Genomic DNA, 20,008 nt, shown 5'->3' on the forward strand with positions numbered 1-20,008 from the left:
GTGTCTTGCTGTTCAATGGGCCCTGTATATGTGTCAACATATTTACAGCATATTTACCCTACATGCTGCTTTTTCTGTCAGTTCATATCTTTGTGCACTTGTGGTTAATAGATATTTTTGTATGTGTCCTTGAAAAATAAATGTTTATGAGATGTTAACAGTTTGTTTATCAGAGTAGATGGTCTACAGTGCAGTAGGGGTGTAGCAGAATGCAAATGGTGTTGACACAACATTACTAGTGCATGCTCAGGTGAACGGTGCAGGAGTCAACAGTTTGCCAGAGTATAGCAGCTATAAAGAGACTGTCAGTTACACTGCTGCATGCTTTTCCACAGAGCCTACTCTCTCCACTCTAGACCTTTGGCATGTCTATCACTACAGCTCAGAGGTTCTGCAGGGTTTGAGGATACATTGTGACAAAAACACATTACTGCCACTAGAGGAGGTTAAAGAGCACTGCTGAAAGGACATACTAGGTTAATTTTAGAGTGTGTGTGTTTACGCACATACACACACACACACACACATACACAGTGCATTATCCAGGAGAGACAGATGGAACATAAAAATCAGCACATCTGTCCATTCCGGAGTAGAGGAGGAGGGAAAAAAGGTTAAAGGAGGACTGCGGATGGATTTTTAAAAAATAAAAAAGAGATTAAAACCACTGAATCCAGTCAATGAAATTTCGAGGGGTTTTGAGGAACTCCATCACAGGTGCAGATGGAGGCAGAAAAGAAAAGTCATTCAGGGGAGAAAAAACAAATGAGTTCTACTCGGGTAAAGGGCTGCAGTCAATGTCCTTGTGGTTTGGAACAGAACTTAAGGAAATCCGGGAACAAAGAGAAGTTCATTTCCTTTTATAAACGAGACGGGAGGAGATCATGCAGAGAGTGTCTGAGAGAGCTCTAATGCTCCTCTCATCTTCCTTTGGGGGTGGACACATAGCTTCTGGATCAGAACAGACAGCCTATCTTAATATTAATCACAGACAATGCATTTCTTCTTTTTAAACAATATCATCCTGTCTTTCATCCAGTTTTTGGAGAAGTGATGATAAGGAACACTAACGTCTTTTTAGAGGGTGGTACTTCACTTGTTTGTAAAAAAAAAAAATGTACTTCTGCATTCACTTAAACTTCACTATTATTTATGTATATTCCATAAATCTTAAGATTTTGAGTTTATTCTTCCAGATTGAAGTGGAATGATGTATAATTTTGGTTGGGTTGGGCAAATCTGAGCAGCTCGCTATGATGATGATAAATGTGAGTGTTTTGGATGTCTGATTCTGTTACAGTGCGGTCAGGGTCAGGTAGTTCATAGCATTAAAGGTCAGGTAATCCTTAGCGTCCGACACTGATGTTGCAGGTCTTGCAGCTGGGGTCTTTCTTGGCGTTGACGGTGGAGAGGCTCATGAGCTGGTGGCCGCTGATCTCTGCCACGCTGCCGAGCGACAGCGGCACGGGATCGGTGAAAATCACCTCCAGGATGACGTCCTGCGCGTGCCGAAACTCCACCCGGCCTTCCTCGTCCTCTACGCGCGTCAGGAAATGGTTGTCGGAGATGTCCAGCTCGGGCAAACGCTCGCGACAGTACACGTCTCCAGGGGAGTCTCGGGGGGCCAGAACCAGTATGACGTAGTGGTACGCCGTGTACATGCAGTAGAAGTCGCCGAAGTAGAGGCGCGTGGTGGGTGTGAAGAGGGCCTCGGCAGGCAGGGTGAAGCGATAGCGGCCGTACGGTGAGTCCTGAGGCGGCTGGCCCGTGTTAAACTCAGTGTTACAGCTGAAGAAAATGCCTTCCAGCTTACCGCTGATGGGCGAGCCGTGACTGCCACTGTTGTCTTTCACTGAGGGAAGCATGCGCCCATCTTGTGCCTCTCTGTGTGACAGAGAGAGAGCAGTGATCAGTGCTGATACAGACAAACATACACAGAGATAAAAGCAGTCTGTGCCACAGGTAAGAAATGTTTGTCTGTAAACAGTTTAATTCATACGTACAGCATCAGTAATGTATCAGTAATGTATAGAACCAAAAGTAAAACATGAGACAGGTATGCATTATTCCAACACAGTTCATGCGTGCTTTGAAAAGGAGACACATTTTGTCTGCAGAGTGGAATAAACTGCAAAAATAAGCGTTTGGCTCATGTTTTCCTGTCCCTTCAGACAAAGCTTGTTTTCTCTCATCAGCTCCTACATGCAGATTTTCCTTTTCTGCTATGTGCTGAACCCTGAATGTTCCACCTGGTGGCACTATTATTTCTATTTCCCACTATTTAAAACAAAAACCAGAAAAAAAACACTATCATTGCTTTTTCTCATCTTCCCTCCCTCTCTATCTTCTGTTTTTATTCTGCCCTTAACTCTCCTGCCATACTTTCCCTTTCTCCTTCCTCCTCTTACCTCCCTCTCTCCTACTGTTGTGTGAAACTGACTGCACCTCACTGGCTTTGCCATTCCAACTGTATTCTATTGCTCTTTGTTTAGTCTCATGGCTGCGTGCAGGGACAGTGTCATTTCATATCCTCGTATTTCTTCTTTGTTATCACTGAAAGTCATCTGGACCCACCTGCAGTGGTCAAAGTACTCTTTGTGCTGGTTCCGATAGAAGACAGAAAACTTGAGCATTCTACCAGCAATAGCCTCAGCTTTCTGCAGCAGTTGAGTTAAATGCACAGTGGAATAATCTAGAACCAAAATCAGCACAACACTCCATTAGAAAGCAGCCTTTTCAAAAGAAGCACTTTCAAAAGATGATAAAAATTAAAGGAGACATCACACAACATAATTACATTTTAATCTGAACAGAACTAAAAGTCTTTCTTTTTTACAGAAGAAAAGCTTTAGGGACCTTTTCAATGTGTGTGTGTGTGTGTGTGTGTGTGTGTGTCTGGTGAGTATGTGTGTACCTGCAGTGCAGAACTCGATGATGTCACTCCACTCTGATACGGCGTAGTCCCCGTCACTCTGTTTGGAGGCTGTCTGCACAGCAACCGTGTACTCTGTCCGTGGGCTCAGGAACCAATGGCCTCGCACTGTCATCGGCAATGGCACCGCCTTGGCAACCAGCTTTGTAGGCACGTCCTGGACAAGAGACAGAGATGCATGACACACAGACAGCTCCTTAACAACGCAACCTTAACATTAGACACAAAACAACAGAATTCAACCCAATTCAGATAAAATACCACAAGTCAATGGTTTCCAGATAAGACAGCACATCTTAACACACAATTCCACACAACACAAGAGGGCTCATTACAGCAATCAACAGAAAACAGCACATTTCTATAAACTCAAAAAAACAACAACAACAAAAAAAAGCAACACATACAGCAATCCCAAAAAATCAGCACATCTCAACTCAGAGCTCCTGTGTAAACATCATAACTCAACAAAGTACCCAAAATAAAGATTTGTCTGGAAGAGCACTGTACACAAAGAGACCAGAATGAAAGCAGCATTCCAGATAGAACCAACAGAACTCATCACAGCTTTTCAGATAAACACAAACACATCACAACACCAAAGTAGTGTTCTAAACCAAGAAACTCTTGACAGAAGAAACATAAACAACGTTCCATATAAACACTATAGCTCAGAAAAGTTCCCCACAAAAAACAACACAACCAAGTACAATATGTAAGAACTGCTATAACCACAGCATTTCTCAGGAAAATGTACTGATGTATAAAGCACAGAAGAGCACATTAAATACCACACTGAACAACAGGGTAACACAGCACAGCGACTAAAAATAAAACATCAATAACAAGAGGACACTGCTTATCTAACGCAAACGGCTCAACGGTTTCATTTCTCAGATGCTCCAAAACAACACCATTACACAGCAGGAGACTGGGGCTGCTGTCTGACTCTCTATACCTTGTGTTTGAACTTGTTGGAGTTCTTGTTCTCTTTTTTGTTGAGGTCAATGAAGTAGTGTGTGATCTTCTCTCTGGCCCTGGGATCCATGTCCCAGCAGATCTTGAAGGAGTCACACGTGATGTTGCTGATTTTGATGTTTTGTGGGACAGGAAGTTCTTCCATTTCTACAATGCCGCTGTCCTGAGACTTCCCTGTCAAAAGGGCAGGAGAGAACATATGAAGTCTGTATCCATGAGCACATATTAGAAAGCTTTGCTCAAAATAAAGTACCACATTAGTAGAAACAGCAGAAAAAAAGTGTAAAAATTCTACGAAGATGCGTAAACCAAAGATTTCTGAGGAATTTTAAGAAGCACATACACCTTGAAGTTTTCCATATCTTGAAAATTTCTATTTTAGCTGGCCGACATGATCCCTAAAAGTCTCTGTCACAACTGACTAGTGCACGCACACCCACAAACAGAATGTGAGGAGGGACCTGCTGAGACTACTACAATGGTGGTACTGTGCTAGCCAGCACACCATGAATTTGGACAAAGAATGTGGGATTCCAAAGTCAGGCCCTAAAAAAACAATCAGTGAGCCATAGAACATCTCTGTGGGACCATCATCAATGGAGCTGAGCACTAATTGAAATCCTTTGGAAATTAGTGCTCCACTACACAATGCCTAACCAACACTGTATGAAGGCCACCATTGGAAGGGTCAAGCTGTCCACACACTAAGACTTTACAAGTCACAACCACACAAAATACTATCTCAAAGGTCTATGGACTGTCCATTCTGAGCCCAGATCACAGCACAACCATAACAATGTCCCATGTATAAAAGACTGAAATGAGTTTCCTTAAAAGTTTCAATTTAAGCTCTGGGTTAATCCTCAAGTACATTTAGTAAAAGTGTCATATTTACATTTCTTTATGTACTTTTTCAGTGACAGAACTTAAAGCTTTGTGATGTTTTTTTTTCACCTTCAGAAGCATAACTATGGATAAACATAACCAATGTGCTCAATAATGACAAGCCCTAAGTGCAGGCATTTCCATCATGTCTAAACCTCTTTCCCAGCTCCCTACTCCCACTAATCACTGTTTAGCCCCATTAGCTATAATGGTAAGTGGTAAGGTTTAAAAACGTTCGATTACGGGTAGTTGTAAGGTGTTAAATGTTCAAGGTCCAAGAAGCCTGTTTAATGGTTCCTAAGAATTAGAGAACCCAGGAAAAAATGATGCAAAGATTACCTTGCACTGAGCACAAACTTGCTCTCTTTTCCTAATGCAATTCTTGCTCCTCAAATTCATTTCAATTGCAGCCCATTACTCAACTTCTGCCTCTCTAATAGTATAACCAATTGCCACCCTCACTTGCTGGCAACACCCACCAAAGATTACATGAGTTCTGAGAAAAATAACTGACAAATTTCGTTATCAGTGCCTCTCCTACAAAACATATGTGTCAACCTACTGTGGGCTAGAACTGTGAAGATGACAGTGCAACAGGAGAAACCTATGAAAATGTTTAAATTTATATTAATCCAAAAACACACTATCAAACACAATGAGTTAAATATGTTCTCTGACACAATGCAGGGTTCAGAGGCCAAAGAGGAGAATAGAATCAGGGAACTCTGATTCTATGATCGAAACACATCAAAACCTTCATCTGCCTCAGTGTGGGATTATAAATTATTCTTCAGATTTTTCTCTGCTTTTCCAAAGGGATTACAGTTTGCCTGTGATCCCTTTGGAATGACAAAGAGAAGTCTATGTGGAATATACACTTTTCAGGGAGCAGTTTCCTTGGTAACGCAACAAGGTTACTTAACAATATCTCATATGGAAGACAACATGTCAGCCTTCAGAAGCGCAGAGGCTGCGTTACATCAAGATTAAAATTAGAATTTGCTAGGCAACAAACTTTTGTTTGTGAGTTACAGACCTGTATCTAAAAGTTAGATGTATGTGAAAAATCATCAATCCAACAGTGCTGGGATTCATATTAAGGACAAATGATATGTTACAAAAATTAGAGGTGAAGTTCACTAACTGAATTACCAGCTTTGCCCATTCACCCAATTAAGCACTACATGATGTTCAAAAGATTGACAGCTATGTAACTCTGGAGTTCTCAGTGAAGTTTCCTCTGGCTGGTCTGTTGCCAATGTCAGAGAAAAGTTTAAAAGCAATCCAAGATCAGCACTGAAAGACAGCTCCTTTGACCCAGAGAGACCTGCTGAGAATAAGTTTATAGGATAAAGACACCGCAGGCAGAATGTGCTAGGTCTATTATTATTACAGTCACAAACTCAGAATGATAATGCACCTGCTTTGCTGGGAATCTCTGGACTTGTGCTTGACAAAGTCCCTTGTGCACTGTGGTTAGAAAGCATTTTACAATACACTTCCATTACTGTGAGAAAGCACTTCAGAAAGCAGTTGTTGATCTGCCCTCAAGTGTAGACACAACTTACAGCTTTCCTGTCAGCCTGGATTTCACTTCACTTTATCAAGACACAAGGTGGAATTATTGGGAGAAAAAATGAACAGGATAAAATTTTGTATCTTTTTACAAGTATGCTGTTCAACCAACAATTAAGGCTTTTCATTGATGGGAAAAAAAACAGGCCGTTTCACATTGACTCTCACTTATTAACTTGCTAATGGACTAATTAACTTTGTACCACCAGTATAATCCATGTGCATACAGCAAATCTCTGGCCAACATAAACCAACACAAATCTCACAGTCCCGGCCGAGACAGGCCATCTACCACTCAACTGTTAAACTGAAACAAGTTATTATTTTTGTAGTGGACTTTCACAACTTTAATTGTTTCAGTTTTTCCACACATTATTTGCTCTATCTTGCGGAAAAAAAAAAAAAAAAAAAAAAAAATATATATATATATATATATATATATATATATATATATATATATATCAGAATAAAATAACAAAATAAATAAATAAATTCTTATGGGCAACAGTACATGTGTTATCAGAAACACTTTTCACTAGTATGATGTGTCACATTTTTAAACTGAGATGATTAGTCTATTTGGTTACTATAACAATAATAACTGAATTTTATTACTTGGTTGATACATCTTATTAAAAGCTATAACACCACCTTAATGTGTAAGTCTTGGTGAGGAGAAGACGGCGAAAATCACCCATTCAGGCCTAATGTCTCGAGTGTAGACCTAAACCATACTGTTGACGTTTAAATATTCTACTCTCTACTACTGCAACATAGTACAGATTTCACAACAGCACCGACTGTCCTCTGCTTTACTTGTTTGCGACCATATTTACGGAAAAGTAGATCAGCAAAGGTGTTTTCTCTTTCCCAAGTGACAAATGCACCACCATCCCTCACAGTCAGGAGAGAACTTAATAGCTTTTGCAGACTGTCATGCACTAGCTGTGGGCCAGTAATCACTCTTCCAACCAGCTTATGGCCAATGAGAGCACAAGCTATTACAACACTCTTCTTCTGAGTTCCTTCTCAGAGAGAGAGAGAGAGAGAGAGAGAGAGAGAGAGAGAGAGAGAGAGAGAGAGAGAGAGAGTGCATTCTTTAATGGAGTCTCTATGCAACTGTTTGACTTTGAATCACCTGTTAAAAGCCTTCTGTGGAGCAGTCAGCAGTCTAATCTGGGCACAAACACACACACACACACACACACACACACACACACACACACACACACATTTTCTTTGGCCCTTGGTTCACAGTTCACAAATAAGCTACATTACTTAACCCAAACGGGCATTAGTAAAAGGAGTACAAAGGCAGGGGGAGAAAACAAGCCTATAGAGACTACAAATATCACTTTATGGAACTCATCACCACAAACTCAGCCCAATTAAATGGGTTAAGGATTAATATCTGCTTTGAGTGTTAAACCAGTCTCACAGTTACACAAGAGGATTATTAAAAGAGGCCCTATATAACATGATGTCTCTAAGAAAAGCCTGGGTAAAGATACACAACTGCATTAGTCCTTGATGCCCCAATGCTCAAGTGGCAGAAAGTAGCTTCTCAAAATCGCTGATGCTTCCGTTAACTCAATCATGCTAAGTGCTAGAAGCAGTGCTCAGTGTTACGCTCTGCAGCAAACTCACTGGGACACTGTGTAGCCACTGCAGGCTGCAAGCTTAACAGGGTTTGTTTAACAAGCATAGACACACTCACACATACTGAACCCAGAGCTTGGATTATGTCATGAGCTCAACGTAGTTGGCCAGAGGCGGTGGCAGAAAACCAGGCTCGAGAATGAGTTGTGCTTATCCATTGAGTACAGACAGTATAATCATGGAAATACCATGGAAATTTGTGACCTCTCTCAACATTCCTACACTCAGAGCACATATGATAAATAAGGAAAACAAACAAACAACAATCTGCCGCGATCTGTCAAGAAAACACATAAAATGATATGCAACACTTTAATGGCATGCTGCTTAACAATAACGTTCCTGAGGTAAACGCTTGACTTATCTGAGCTTTGTAACACCTGAGCGCTGACATTAACTGCAGAGACCTCCTCATCCGAAACGCATGGAAACTGAGAGAAACTATTGCCTGTTCATACTCTAAAAAATATGAAATATGAAAAATGATTTGAATGCCTTAGTTAAATCTTGGCTAAATCTTGTGTACAACAATTGGCCCATCGCCATCTGAGGGCTCCATATAAAGCTATTCTCACATCACGATCAATACACATTTGCTATATCAATGCTAAAATCAACCTTACTTGGCTAAGAATAAAAAAGTGGAAAACGAGCAACTTCTAGCGTTTAACTAAAGACATCGGCACACATAACAAAATGATCTGTTTACTTTAAACAGATTAATTTCGAGTAAATGCGATGTTCTTGAAGAAAGCAGATTTAGCTCTTAACGTAAACGTCGGTTAACGTTAGCGAGTTCCTTTACAATGAACTGACACCACTTTGAGCAAAAAGGGGTGTTTAAATAAGATTCAAAACTACTATTACGGGGCAAAAATACGTTAACGTTTTCAGAACTTGTCTCCTTAAAAGCCGTTTTTCTAGATCTTGTCTCCTGTGCAGTTAAACGAGCTTTCTACTCACTTCCACAGAGGGTTCTTTCGGCTCTGCTATTGTACTTCTAGTAGTGTACTGTAGTTATCAAGTATTTTCAGGCTTTCAAATGCCCGCTCTAAACATTAGATCGTTGCCTTTTTGGTTTGTGTGAGCCGAAATGTACAAATATATCGCTCAGTACAAATACATGGGATTTGCAATTTTGCAAGCTAAAAGAAATTACAATGTCAGTTTATTTTAGCTCCTTGCCTTTAATACTCCAGATTCATATCCATGTCGGGGATATGAAAAACTGCCACCGATGAAAGTATATTCTGATATACATTATTTACAAAATCAGTAATGTTTAACCAGAGACAAACGCATTAAACAGAGGTATCTCAGTGGGAATATATCAGTAACTGAATCATGCCGTGTAAACTACGTCACACAGTTTACACGGCACACGAATAATGTACAACCTACAATAATCTTGGTAGATGTACCGTTTTAGGACTCTTTCAATGATAGTCTTCCATTTAGCTGTCACGTGCCATGTGCTTTCTCCTGGTACAACAAAAAGATAAATAATAAACTGTATTTTCAAATAATTACTCTTCTGCTCTGTCACCTGACATACATGTTAATTTTTAAACTCTGTTTTATTGCGAAGAACCGTTAGTAATCTCTAACAGTTCGAAACACCAGAAGCTCTGTAGAACGTGTCTTCATTGTGAGTGAGGCCCCTGCTGCACCTCGGCCTTCTTTCCATGCAATAGCCTGAAAACATACATCTTATTATCTCCTAGTCTGTCAGTCATACGGGGGAAAATCGGGAATAGCTCTGTAAACATGAGTGACAAATTGATTAGACTTTTAAATGTGATATTACTTCCATCTAAAAGACACTATGTGAATTGCTTTCAGCTGTCTCATTTGTAATAAAACGGTTTCATTACACAAATAATTTGAAACCAAATGGCATAATTCACAGACCTTAAGATAGATGACCTACAGTCAGCCTGCGTTACAGCGAGTTTAGAGGTCAATGAAGTCACCCTGCTTGTTCTGCTATTCCCAAATCATTAGACCATTATAGCCATTAGAACTGACTGACTTGTCTGACAACGTAATGAGAATCAGCAGACCCAGAAGCACAGAATGTAAAGATGTTCGATCTTCTTGAAAGAAGGAAACATTTGTCAAGTGTGAGGCGATTCATTTCAAAGGTGACTGACCAGCCAGGAGGGAGAACACAAGATGATAATGCGTTTATAACAGCAGAAAAAAATAATGGTATAGTGGCTATGCTCTGAGTGGATTGCATTTATTATGTGGAATACAAGTGACTGAGATAGCAGGAACTGTATTAGGTCTTATGGAGCAGTAGATCAGGACTATACGTGTCGTTACACTGAAAAGCATAAGTCAGTGATAGTTCATGGAAAGGCTTAAACTAAAATCAAGTTCTCCTCTGTAGAATGAATAAGCTGGTATTGTGCCAGCACCAGATTGCATGCTTACTCACACACACGCACACACACACACACAAGCAGGTGTTGGGTGTTTACTGTAAAGTCATGGTCTCAAACGAGTTATCATCACCATGAGAGACACTGTCATTGCTTGCTTGTAAAGAGAGGACACATAAATACATGAATTTAAACAAACACAGGTTCTGTCTTCACTCGCCAAATCTACTGTGGGTGGTTTGTTCACAACAGGTGCAGATTCCTGGAAAATCTAATCAAACCAATTATTCAGTGTCTTTCAGTGATGTGGAACAGTCAGTGCTTACCAATTCAATATTAAATGATTTAAGTTAAATTTGTCATGAGCAATTTGTCATAGTTTATTGCTGCCCATTTCCTCACAGTGCAATCCAGCATAGTTTAAAACAGTCTCTGGCCAGTCTGAAAGAGGCAATGGCAAAGACATGGTGATGTCCAAACAACTCAGATTCAGCAGGCAACAAAGTATAAACTTAAAATACAGCATATAGTGGAAATGTCTTGATAAAATTGTTTTTGGCTTGAGCAGAGCTTTAAAACTTTGACTTCCACACTACATCAACAGCTCACCTAATCTTATAGAGGCAGTCCACTACAGATAAAAGCACTATGCATAGGAGGCATAAAAAGATAATAGGAAGGATAAGACCAGACCAGGCACTTGATATATATATATACATACAGTCACTCACACACTCACAGTCACACAAAGAGAATAGCAGGATATGAGATTGTGCCTTTGAAACTCATTTGTTTTGTTCCTCCTAGTGACATAATGATGGTATACTACGCACTTTTTAAACACGCGCGCGCGCGCGCACACACACACACACACACCCCTTCCTTTTAAGAACATAATGCAACTGGCTTGTCTCACTGATCAGTGTGAAGCCACAGGATAATAACAAACTTAGCAAAAACATAAAAGGGCTAAAAGTAAAAACAAAAACAAACCCTGTTGGTATTTTATGCACACCATTATAAACAAGGTCATCCACTTCTACAGTTTAATTCAGATTCAGAGACCCTCTTAGACAATAATGGGAAAAAAGACACTGTGCCCCTGTGTTAAAAAAGAAAAAAGAAAACAAAGAAACTGATGACTCATAGTGCTAGCATTAGCATTAAATTAGCATGTTTCAGCCATGGCACCACAAACTCAGAGCAAATAACAATCCTGAATGGAAAAAGGCTCTCCCATCAAATTGGAACAGTATATGACAAGATTTTTCTGTTCTCCAGATGGAAAATTATTCAAAATATGTTAGAGCTCTTTGACCTCTTTCATAATGGCAAAAATCTTTTTTATATGTCGTTTGTTAAATTGTTAAATTACATCCTTTTATCGACCACTTATCTTGAAAAAAGTACAGACAAAAAACATTGAAAGTGATTTCTCATCAGACTGTCTCACCATTCTATCTTTTCTAGAGACAGCAAATCCAAAGGAATCATACTGAGAACAGTGCCAGGAAGAGTAAGGAAAGTGTATACATTTTTGGTCCATCCTCTGTTCATTTTTGTTCATGCAATCATGGAACTGCAAAAAGGCATGTTCAGGCTTGTTGTTTGAGCTCTTGAAGTGGAGAGGACAGTTTTGGGCATCTGACTCTTTCTGCTCTAATCCATACTGACCGACGAAGGATCAGAATGACCATAATAATCAACAGAGTGCCGTGATTGTTGACAATTACGATCACATACAGTCACACAAACACCGCCATTGACAACATTAAGGTCACTCAAACCCGTTCAACTACCATGCTCAGACTTTTAGATGCACCTGGAGGGCACAATGACAGGCTTCCAGTACAGGAATACAAAGACTTTTTTCCCCTTTAGAATTCCAACCAGGAATCCTCCAGCTACCCACTATCAGGTTCCACTAGTCTCTGAACTGGCTGCTATCTCAAGGTGGTAAAAATATGTTGATCATTCATGTGGATGGATGGTAATAAAATAAAGCTTTATGTGATACTAATTCAAGACACGTCAAAAAAAAAATCAAATGAGATTCACAGCTAGCGTCTTGAGATGCCACAAACCATCAGCTCTGAAGTATTGTTCTAAAGAAAAAGAATATATTCATCTAAACTGAAACCTCTGGGAAACTTAAAGTGACAATGAGCCTATTGAAGCATAAGAGAATGATTTCAAGAAATAGTTGCAGTCCATCAAAAACCAACAGATACTCAGTTAACCTGCCAGGCCGATTTCTGGCTATATTGTGGCTCTTGCTGGCTCAATTTGCAATCGCGGTGAGTATGCGTAGATGGACACTTACATTATCTAATGATAAATATGATCAAGATTGTCAGCGCTGTAAAAGGGGAAGTATAAAGAGGATTACCTGGATACCTTAGCATCTCAATCAAACTAAGCCTTTTACAATTGGGGCTTTATTCTCACAGTTTGTCATATTAGAATTATAGCCACTCTTGAAAATTCTTTTTAATTTAACTATCCTTACCATGTTTTTTCTATCTGTCTCTAGTGCAGTGTAAGCAGAGGACAGACACACATTTAGGTTAGGCCACTGCTTAATATTCCTTAACAATGCAATCAACAGCATCTTTTATTGCTTACACTAATGGTCAAATTGGTTGAGCTGGAGCATAATGGAGGTTGTATATCATTCTAATGGACAGTGAAACTCTATACGGTATACCACGGCTAAACGTGGAGAGAGAATGTTGTTGAAACTGTGAACACTCAAGGACACAGAGCAAGTATTTACCGTCACACAGAAATTCTATTCTGGCAGACAGGCCTGCATCAACATCAGCCTTTGCTGACACACAAACACAGTAAGGAGGGGAAAGGAAAAAAAAATCAAAGTGTACCTTGGAGTACAATGTAAAAAAGGTACATAGTCACAGAGTAGGAGAATGAACGAATTGTTTAAGTGTCTATACCTTAGTAATGACAGTTAATAAAGATGTCCACTGATGGTGTGGGTTTGATAAGACTGTTCAGCACCTGCTGATGAATTAATCAAGTGAGCTTTTCTTCACTGTTATATGGCCACTGTATGACTTCAGATTAGGCAGTAATTGCTATCATGAATAACTCGGCTGCACATTGCCCAAAGATACTCAGCGTTTACATTTAAATTCAGTGCAAGTAGTGAGGAGTGTGTCTGTTTTAGAGTCTGCAATGTGTGCAGCCCTACTAGGATATTAGCTTTTTCGTCAGCATTCTTTAGCCTCTCACTCTAATGAGAGAACTTACTCCTTTATGACGCAGTGGGGCGTGGACAGTGACCTGCTCTCTGTCTCTGTCTATATCTCCAATAGTGCACTCTTTAAGCATCCATGCATCTCTCTCAGCTAGGAGGAGAGTCAAGTCCTCAGCTCTCCTACACCTACAGTCTCTCTCTCTTTCTCTCTCTCTCTCTCTCCCCCTCCATTTGCTTTTGGATGCAGCTTTCAGTTATGAACAAGCAGCAGTGTAACCTATCGGTGATCGATACTTAGCTCCTCCATACAGACTGATAATGAATGAATAGAGAACTGCTTTTTGTGCAGTTATGTCTCCTTTTCACCATTTAGATTTAAATACAACTCTGTGTACTTAGCTCTCTGTGGATTTTGACAGTATGTGAAATAATTTGCTCTTCTTCAGTATACTTTTATGTTGAGGTTCAGGATCACTAAAAAGATTTTTCCTGCCTAAGAGTGTGTCAGTCTGTCTGGAGTGGCATCTATCCTTGTCTATGTCTATGCAGGCAGGTGTGATTCTGTCTTTGATTTTGTCCATTTCAGCCCCTCCCAATGTCTGTACTCTCTGTCTATGTTTGAATCCTTTGGCCTGTCTGTGCCCAAGTATCAACAACACACTATATTGTAGTATCTCAGACTGCAGGTTACAGCACAACAGGTAATACAGGTATATGTGTGGACAACCATATATTATTCCTCTATACAGGCAAGGTGTTAGACTGTAAGAGATGTTAAATAAACCACAAAAAAAGGTTGTGAAAAGGTTAAAAAATGTGCATGACTTTTACAAAACTCACTTCAAAAGCTTATTTAAACAGATAATTTAATTTGAAAATAGTTTTAACTCGTTTTAATCCAACTAATTTTATTCTAATAAAGAGGGCTTTTTTATTTTCACAGCTATAGCAGTTACTCTTCAAACCAGCTGAAACTGAACAGCACCTTGGTTAATATCTGGTTCATCAAGACTAGTAGTTAATCTTAGTCTGATGTAAATGAATAGTTAATGAATCGTCTTTCTCCCGTTTCAACCTTTTCTGGAATTAAATGCGCGTTATAGCGCCCGTCTCTCGCTACGTCAGCGTTCTGTAAGTAACACAGCCTTGAAACAGCGAACAGTTGTCAAAACCTATATAAACATGAAATACGAAAACGGTTATATCACGCTAAAAAACAAACAAAAAATCGAACAAGACTGAGGAACCGGCTCTACCATCGTGTCTGCGTTACGGTTCACTGAAACCCACTGAACAAAAGCACAGCACCGGCAACTCTGAGTGCGGGCTGTGTCCATGGTGCTGAAATGATGAAACCCTGCACCTTAAAAAGGCGCTGAGAATTCAACGATTTCGTCGCAAGCCACTGGGATTTTATACAGCAATCATGATCGCCGAGATGCTGAACAAAAAGAGCAAATTCGGATAATCGATAGGCCTTTTATGAATATTCAAATATTTGTATGCAAGCTTACATACAACAATCACCAGAAATTCCGTGTTGGCTCCTACACTGTGCAGACACTAAGCTCGCAGACTATGCACTTTCAACGTTGAAGCTTCTCTACAGCAGGCAATACATCGATAACATGTTAAATATGAACATCTGAATATTTGTTCGAATATTTACTCTAACAGTACGCGCAACGCCTAAAAGACTAGGCATAAAATTACGCATAATCTAAGGGAGAAAGGATAAAACTGTAACCGGTTATCAGCGCTGGTCAGTGGTCAAAAGCGGTCTACCAGCGCCCCTGATCTTACCGTCTCTCTCGCACAGCTGAAGCGACTCTAGGCTCACATTCTTGATCATACCCTCGCATGGACTCATCGGACTCGTGATATTGTGTCCCAAACTCGGAACCTCCATTTCTTCTGTAGATAATAAGTCTGATCGAGTGAGAGAAAGGGTGTGCGTGGGGTTCGGATTTTGGTGTCGGATAAGCCTTCGCCTTGGGCACAACGGAAGAGAAGGAGAGTCTGGTCCTCAGCCTTCCTGCTCCTATAGACTCTCTCTCTCTCTCTCTCTCTCTCTCTCGATGTAGAGGGATACGAGGAACAGCGTCAGCGAATCGTCACCAGTGTACCGTCAAGATCACGGTTGATTTGATGATTTGAAGAAGAGACGAGAATTCAAATTATGTAGGTGCAAGTTTCATCCGTTAATCGATTTAAGATACAACAATTCCGCTCTCGCTCTCTCTCTCTCTCTCTCTCATGCCACAAGTGTTTTCGGTGTGCTTGCTGCGGGGAGAGTAGAGCGGGAATAAAGGATTAGTTTACAGCGCATTCAGTTACTGGTTATGTAACAAGATTACAACTGCGCGCTAGTTTAAACCTCAGTTACACACATATACATGGCCAAGAGAGTGATGGGGACTCCGAAAAGCGGCTTATTTCACATTTCATTTTCTGAAATGACGTCATTCAAAACGCTACGCTCTTATACATATCCTTATTTGGTGCCTAAATTGCCGCGCTCCTCCATAGCTGGGGTGTTATAACGACTCGTGGTATCGAGGTGGCTGCAACCCTTCTCTCAAGTCAGACACGGAACATTGCATCCATTGTGTAACGAATATTCTTGCAAAGACTCCCTTTACATCAGTACTGACATATCACAAAGAAAACTGACGCATCCGTGGAAAAACGTGCCGGGTAACAAAGCGTTGTGGTATGACAACAGATTTCGTTTGTTTCTGCACTTCCAGGGAAGAAAGCTGATGGTCACATTTGCATATAAATGGTGTTTTATATGTGTGCCTTAGATTTTTATGCACTGTCATGCAGGCAGAAAAGCATGCTATCTCATTTTTATATAGTAATGGTCGCATGAATGCACCCGGTATCAACGGAGAGGCGGGAGGGTTTGGCGAGGTACCGCAGCGATCAGCGCTCAAGCCTGCGACTTGACATTGAGGTGACACGATGTCGTCTCAGTTTTACTGCCAGACACTGTGACATAGCTAGTGAGATTGGGGGGAGGAAGGGAAGAGAGGCAGAGAGACAGGACTGACTATTTTTTCCTTATGCATTGGGAGAACAGCAGCAGTAGCTTTCGGATAAATAGCATAGACCTGTTGGTGATGATGGTGATCATGTTGAGTTATGGTAATGGTGTAGATAGATAGACAGACAGACAGACAGATAGATAGATAGATAGATAGACTTTATTCCAAAATATATTGCAAATGGACAACTTGCAATGAAGGACAGACAACTTCCCTGATGTTTGAAGCAAGTTGTGCATTTGTGGTATCATTTGGTATAAACGCAATATTGTGTAATATCCTCCCATTACAGTTAAAAATGGGTGGAGTGCACAAGCAGTGCATGGCCCTTTATGTGAAATGCACTTTCCTCTGAGGGCTGTGCCAACCCACATTAGTGTCATGCCCCTGCACTGATACAGCAACACTGCACATACACACATATATTAACTGATGCTCGTAGGTATAGCCTTGTGTTTTTGAAATATGAAAACTATGTGTGTACATTGTACATAGGCCAGATTGCAGTTGCATAATAAATGTATTGCACATCACCAAAATGGGTCCTCTACCACCCACCCCTCTACGCCCATCATTTACACACACACACACACACACACACCTTAATACACATACACTTGGCTTACTGGATTATTCACTTTTAAGATATATAATGGAAACCCCTAGGAAACTACATCTGACAAATCTCAGCTGAATTACAAATTCTGCATGCTTTGCATGTTCATATATCAGAAGAAAAGAAGAGACGTCTGTGCTCTGTGTCATGCAGCATTACACCAGATTGTCTGGTTGTTCAGGAATTCTTTCTTTTCCGTCTCTCACTCTTTGACATGTCACCCCTCCCCTTTTCTCAGCCTTATGTTTTCCTTCCCCACTATTTCAGTCTCCCCTCCTCCATAATGCCCCTGGTATTCCATGCCTTACAGCACTGGGTTTGCTGGTCTTTAAATAGAAAGTCCTAAGAGGCTAAACGCATGGCTGATTCTTAATTAACAACCCTCTACTCTCTCCTTTCTTCTCTTTCTCCTCAGATTTCTTTATTACAATATGCTTCACCTCTCCTCGCCTGTTCTCTTCTCACCGCAAAAGTTCTCTTTGTTGATCATCATACCTCATGCTGACTGCTGAATTCACACATATTTGTCTGTGACCATCATGTAGCTCCTTACATAAAAGGTGTGCGTTTGTGTCTAAGATCTGACAAAGAACCATTGACTTCACTATGTACTCTAATTGTTCTCTGATTGGATAAGTATGGGCTAATTATATATTTAATTTTGCTCATCAACATGTGCCCCTCTGTATACCAGATGCAGCCTCCCACAGAATTCAACTGAGATGCTGACTTCCTTTGTACTATTGGTTTACTCTTCTCTAAACCAGTGTTTCTTTCTTCTCATTTCAGCCATGCAGTATTGTTTCATTTGGGCAAGGTCTTTCTCACTTATTAAAATGGAGGTAAAGTGATGATATATGATATTAGTAGTCAGAATTTGGAATTTGGAGAGGTTCTGTTTAGTGTTTAAATAGGTGACATGATGAAAAGACTAGTAATAATGAAAAATGCAAACATGTCATTTGTTTTGTTTTGAAGCACCTGCTTCATGCTTTATGTTCCTCCATCTGTTCTCAAACACAGAAGTGGTTTATTCCTTAATCTTTCAATCTCAGTCTAGGCCTGATTGCTTTAAAAAATTCTCATAATTTTATAGAAAGGAGAACGAAGAAAGGCTGACTCTTATTTTTCCTACTTTTGATTAATTAAACAATTCATGGACCAGCTGCTTGAAGATCAATGTGATAGGAGCAAAATGACTAACATTGTGAAATGAGGTCATCAAGACATTCCTGGTCTGTCAAAGACAGAGGACTGTTGTTTTACAATATACCATATCCCGAGTTTGGTCTTGAAATGTCTTTGGCTTTGAAATCTCATTGTGTATGTGTGAGATTTAATCCATATGGATTAAAGGAATTCAGCAGAGTGGAATTAATAAAACAATGTTTGGAATGAATTCTAGTGTCACATACAAGGGGGAGGGTTAGAATATGGATAATGAATGAATGAATGAATGAATAAATAAATAAATAAATAAATGGCTGGGTTTTTAGAATGACACATGGTCACATGGTCATGGTTTCACTGTTATAATGATACATTACTACTAGGGAAAATACCTTAAAATAAAGTGATTACCCTAGTTAATCAAAAAAGGGCTTGTCTACATGTTTGTTTATATTTTTATTTACTTTTGTAGAAAAACCACAAACATGGTAAACATTGCAAATATCTCCACAGACTTTTTTTGTTCAATTTTTGAAGTTCAGAGAAGAACATTTTAATGTAATCTGTATGAAAACACCATAATGGTCATTTTGAGTCAAACGTTCTTTTGTTATGAAGACACTAATCTGCTTAGATTTGTAGAACACTACTTAAAGGCAAAAACATGAACACTGTTCCCTTTGTCAAGGACAAGAAAGTGGGGTCGACTCCAGTGTTTTCTTTTGTGCAGCCAGGTTTCCGAGCCCCCTACAACAGGGGATCTTTCACTTTGGTTCCTACCAAATAAAAAATCCCTCAAAACTGCTCGGCCATGTCTAAAGGCCACGTCCAAAAGAAAAAACATTTTCCCTCAGGAATCCATCACTTTGGGAGAAACACATGGCAAACAAATAACAGAACAACACAGTTGTTCATTGAGAAAATTTTTGAAAAATGTTGTAGATACTGGTTACAACACTGTTGTTTTTAGGTAAAGTTTGGAGAAAGACAGACACAAGAACTGAATACTTAATGGAAATACAGAAATGGTTTGACAGATTAGCAAAACTGGAAATCTTTAAAACTAAACAATGAAAATCACCTTTCCAGGCAGACATAGCATCACATAGTTGGTTTCCTTTCCGGTGAAAAAAAGTGAAATTATTTAGTCAGACTATTGTGCTAGAGATACAGGAAAAGAACTTTGTTTGGGAAGAACGGCTTATCAGCTACCTAGTAAACAATATCAAAGTCAACACAACTGACCTTCACAATATGACCAGGAACTGTTTTTGAATGTGTGTCATTTTTTTTTTGTAAAACTGGCTTCTCCCAAACAAATACAACACTGAAATTGTAAGCATGAATACATACAATCAAAATGATTATAATAACTAACTACTGCATATTTTCTTTAGTGGTTTACATTCATTTGTAAATGTTGTACCATTGTTTTAGTGAGTACCCTGCTAAAGGTTTTCTGACAATAACATGAAAATTAATGCTTTATGTTCAAACCCTAAACCTGATAGTGATCCCCTCCAGGTCAGAGGACCTGAC

At 39.8% G+C, this 20,008-nt stretch overlaps 1 protein-coding gene across 1 annotated transcript; it reads right to left on the bottom strand.

The window, feature by feature from the left end:
• Positions 1-1,346: 1,346 nt before the first annotated feature.
• Positions 1,347-15,542, bottom strand: phyhipla (phytanoyl-CoA 2-hydroxylase interacting protein-like a). The gene is made up of 5 exons (XM_030787095.1): positions 15,437-15,542; positions 3,891-4,084; positions 2,915-3,089; positions 2,575-2,692; positions 1,347-1,884 (listed from the first exon to the last, which is right to left on the bottom strand). The coding sequence occupies exons 1-5, from the start codon at positions 15,540-15,542 to the stop codon at positions 1,347-1,349; spliced, it is 1,131 nt and encodes a 376-aa protein (XP_030642955.1).
• Positions 15,543-20,008: the final 4,466 nt, after the last annotated feature.

This window comes from Chanos chanos, chromosome 10, assembly GCF_902362185.1.
Source record: "Chanos chanos chromosome 10, fChaCha1.1, whole genome shotgun sequence".
Classification (NCBI taxonomy): domain Eukaryota; kingdom Metazoa; phylum Chordata; class Actinopteri; order Gonorynchiformes; family Chanidae; genus Chanos; species Chanos chanos.

What these genes read in the sequence shown, in the direction of transcription:
- phyhipla (XM_030787095.1), bottom strand. Translation starts at nt 15,542, where the DNA reads ATGGAGGTTCCGAGTTTGGGACACAATATCACGAGTCCGATGAGTCCA. An exon ending in CATCGAGTTCTGCACTGCAG is followed by an intron (nt 2,693 to 2,914) that starts GTACACACATAC and finishes TTTTGGTTCTAG; the next exon opens with ATTATTCCACTGTGCATTTA. An exon ending in GAGTACTTTGACCACTGCAG is followed by an intron (nt 1,885 to 2,574) that starts GTGGGTCCAGAT and finishes TCTGTCACACAG; the next exon opens with AGAGGCACAAGATGGGCGCA.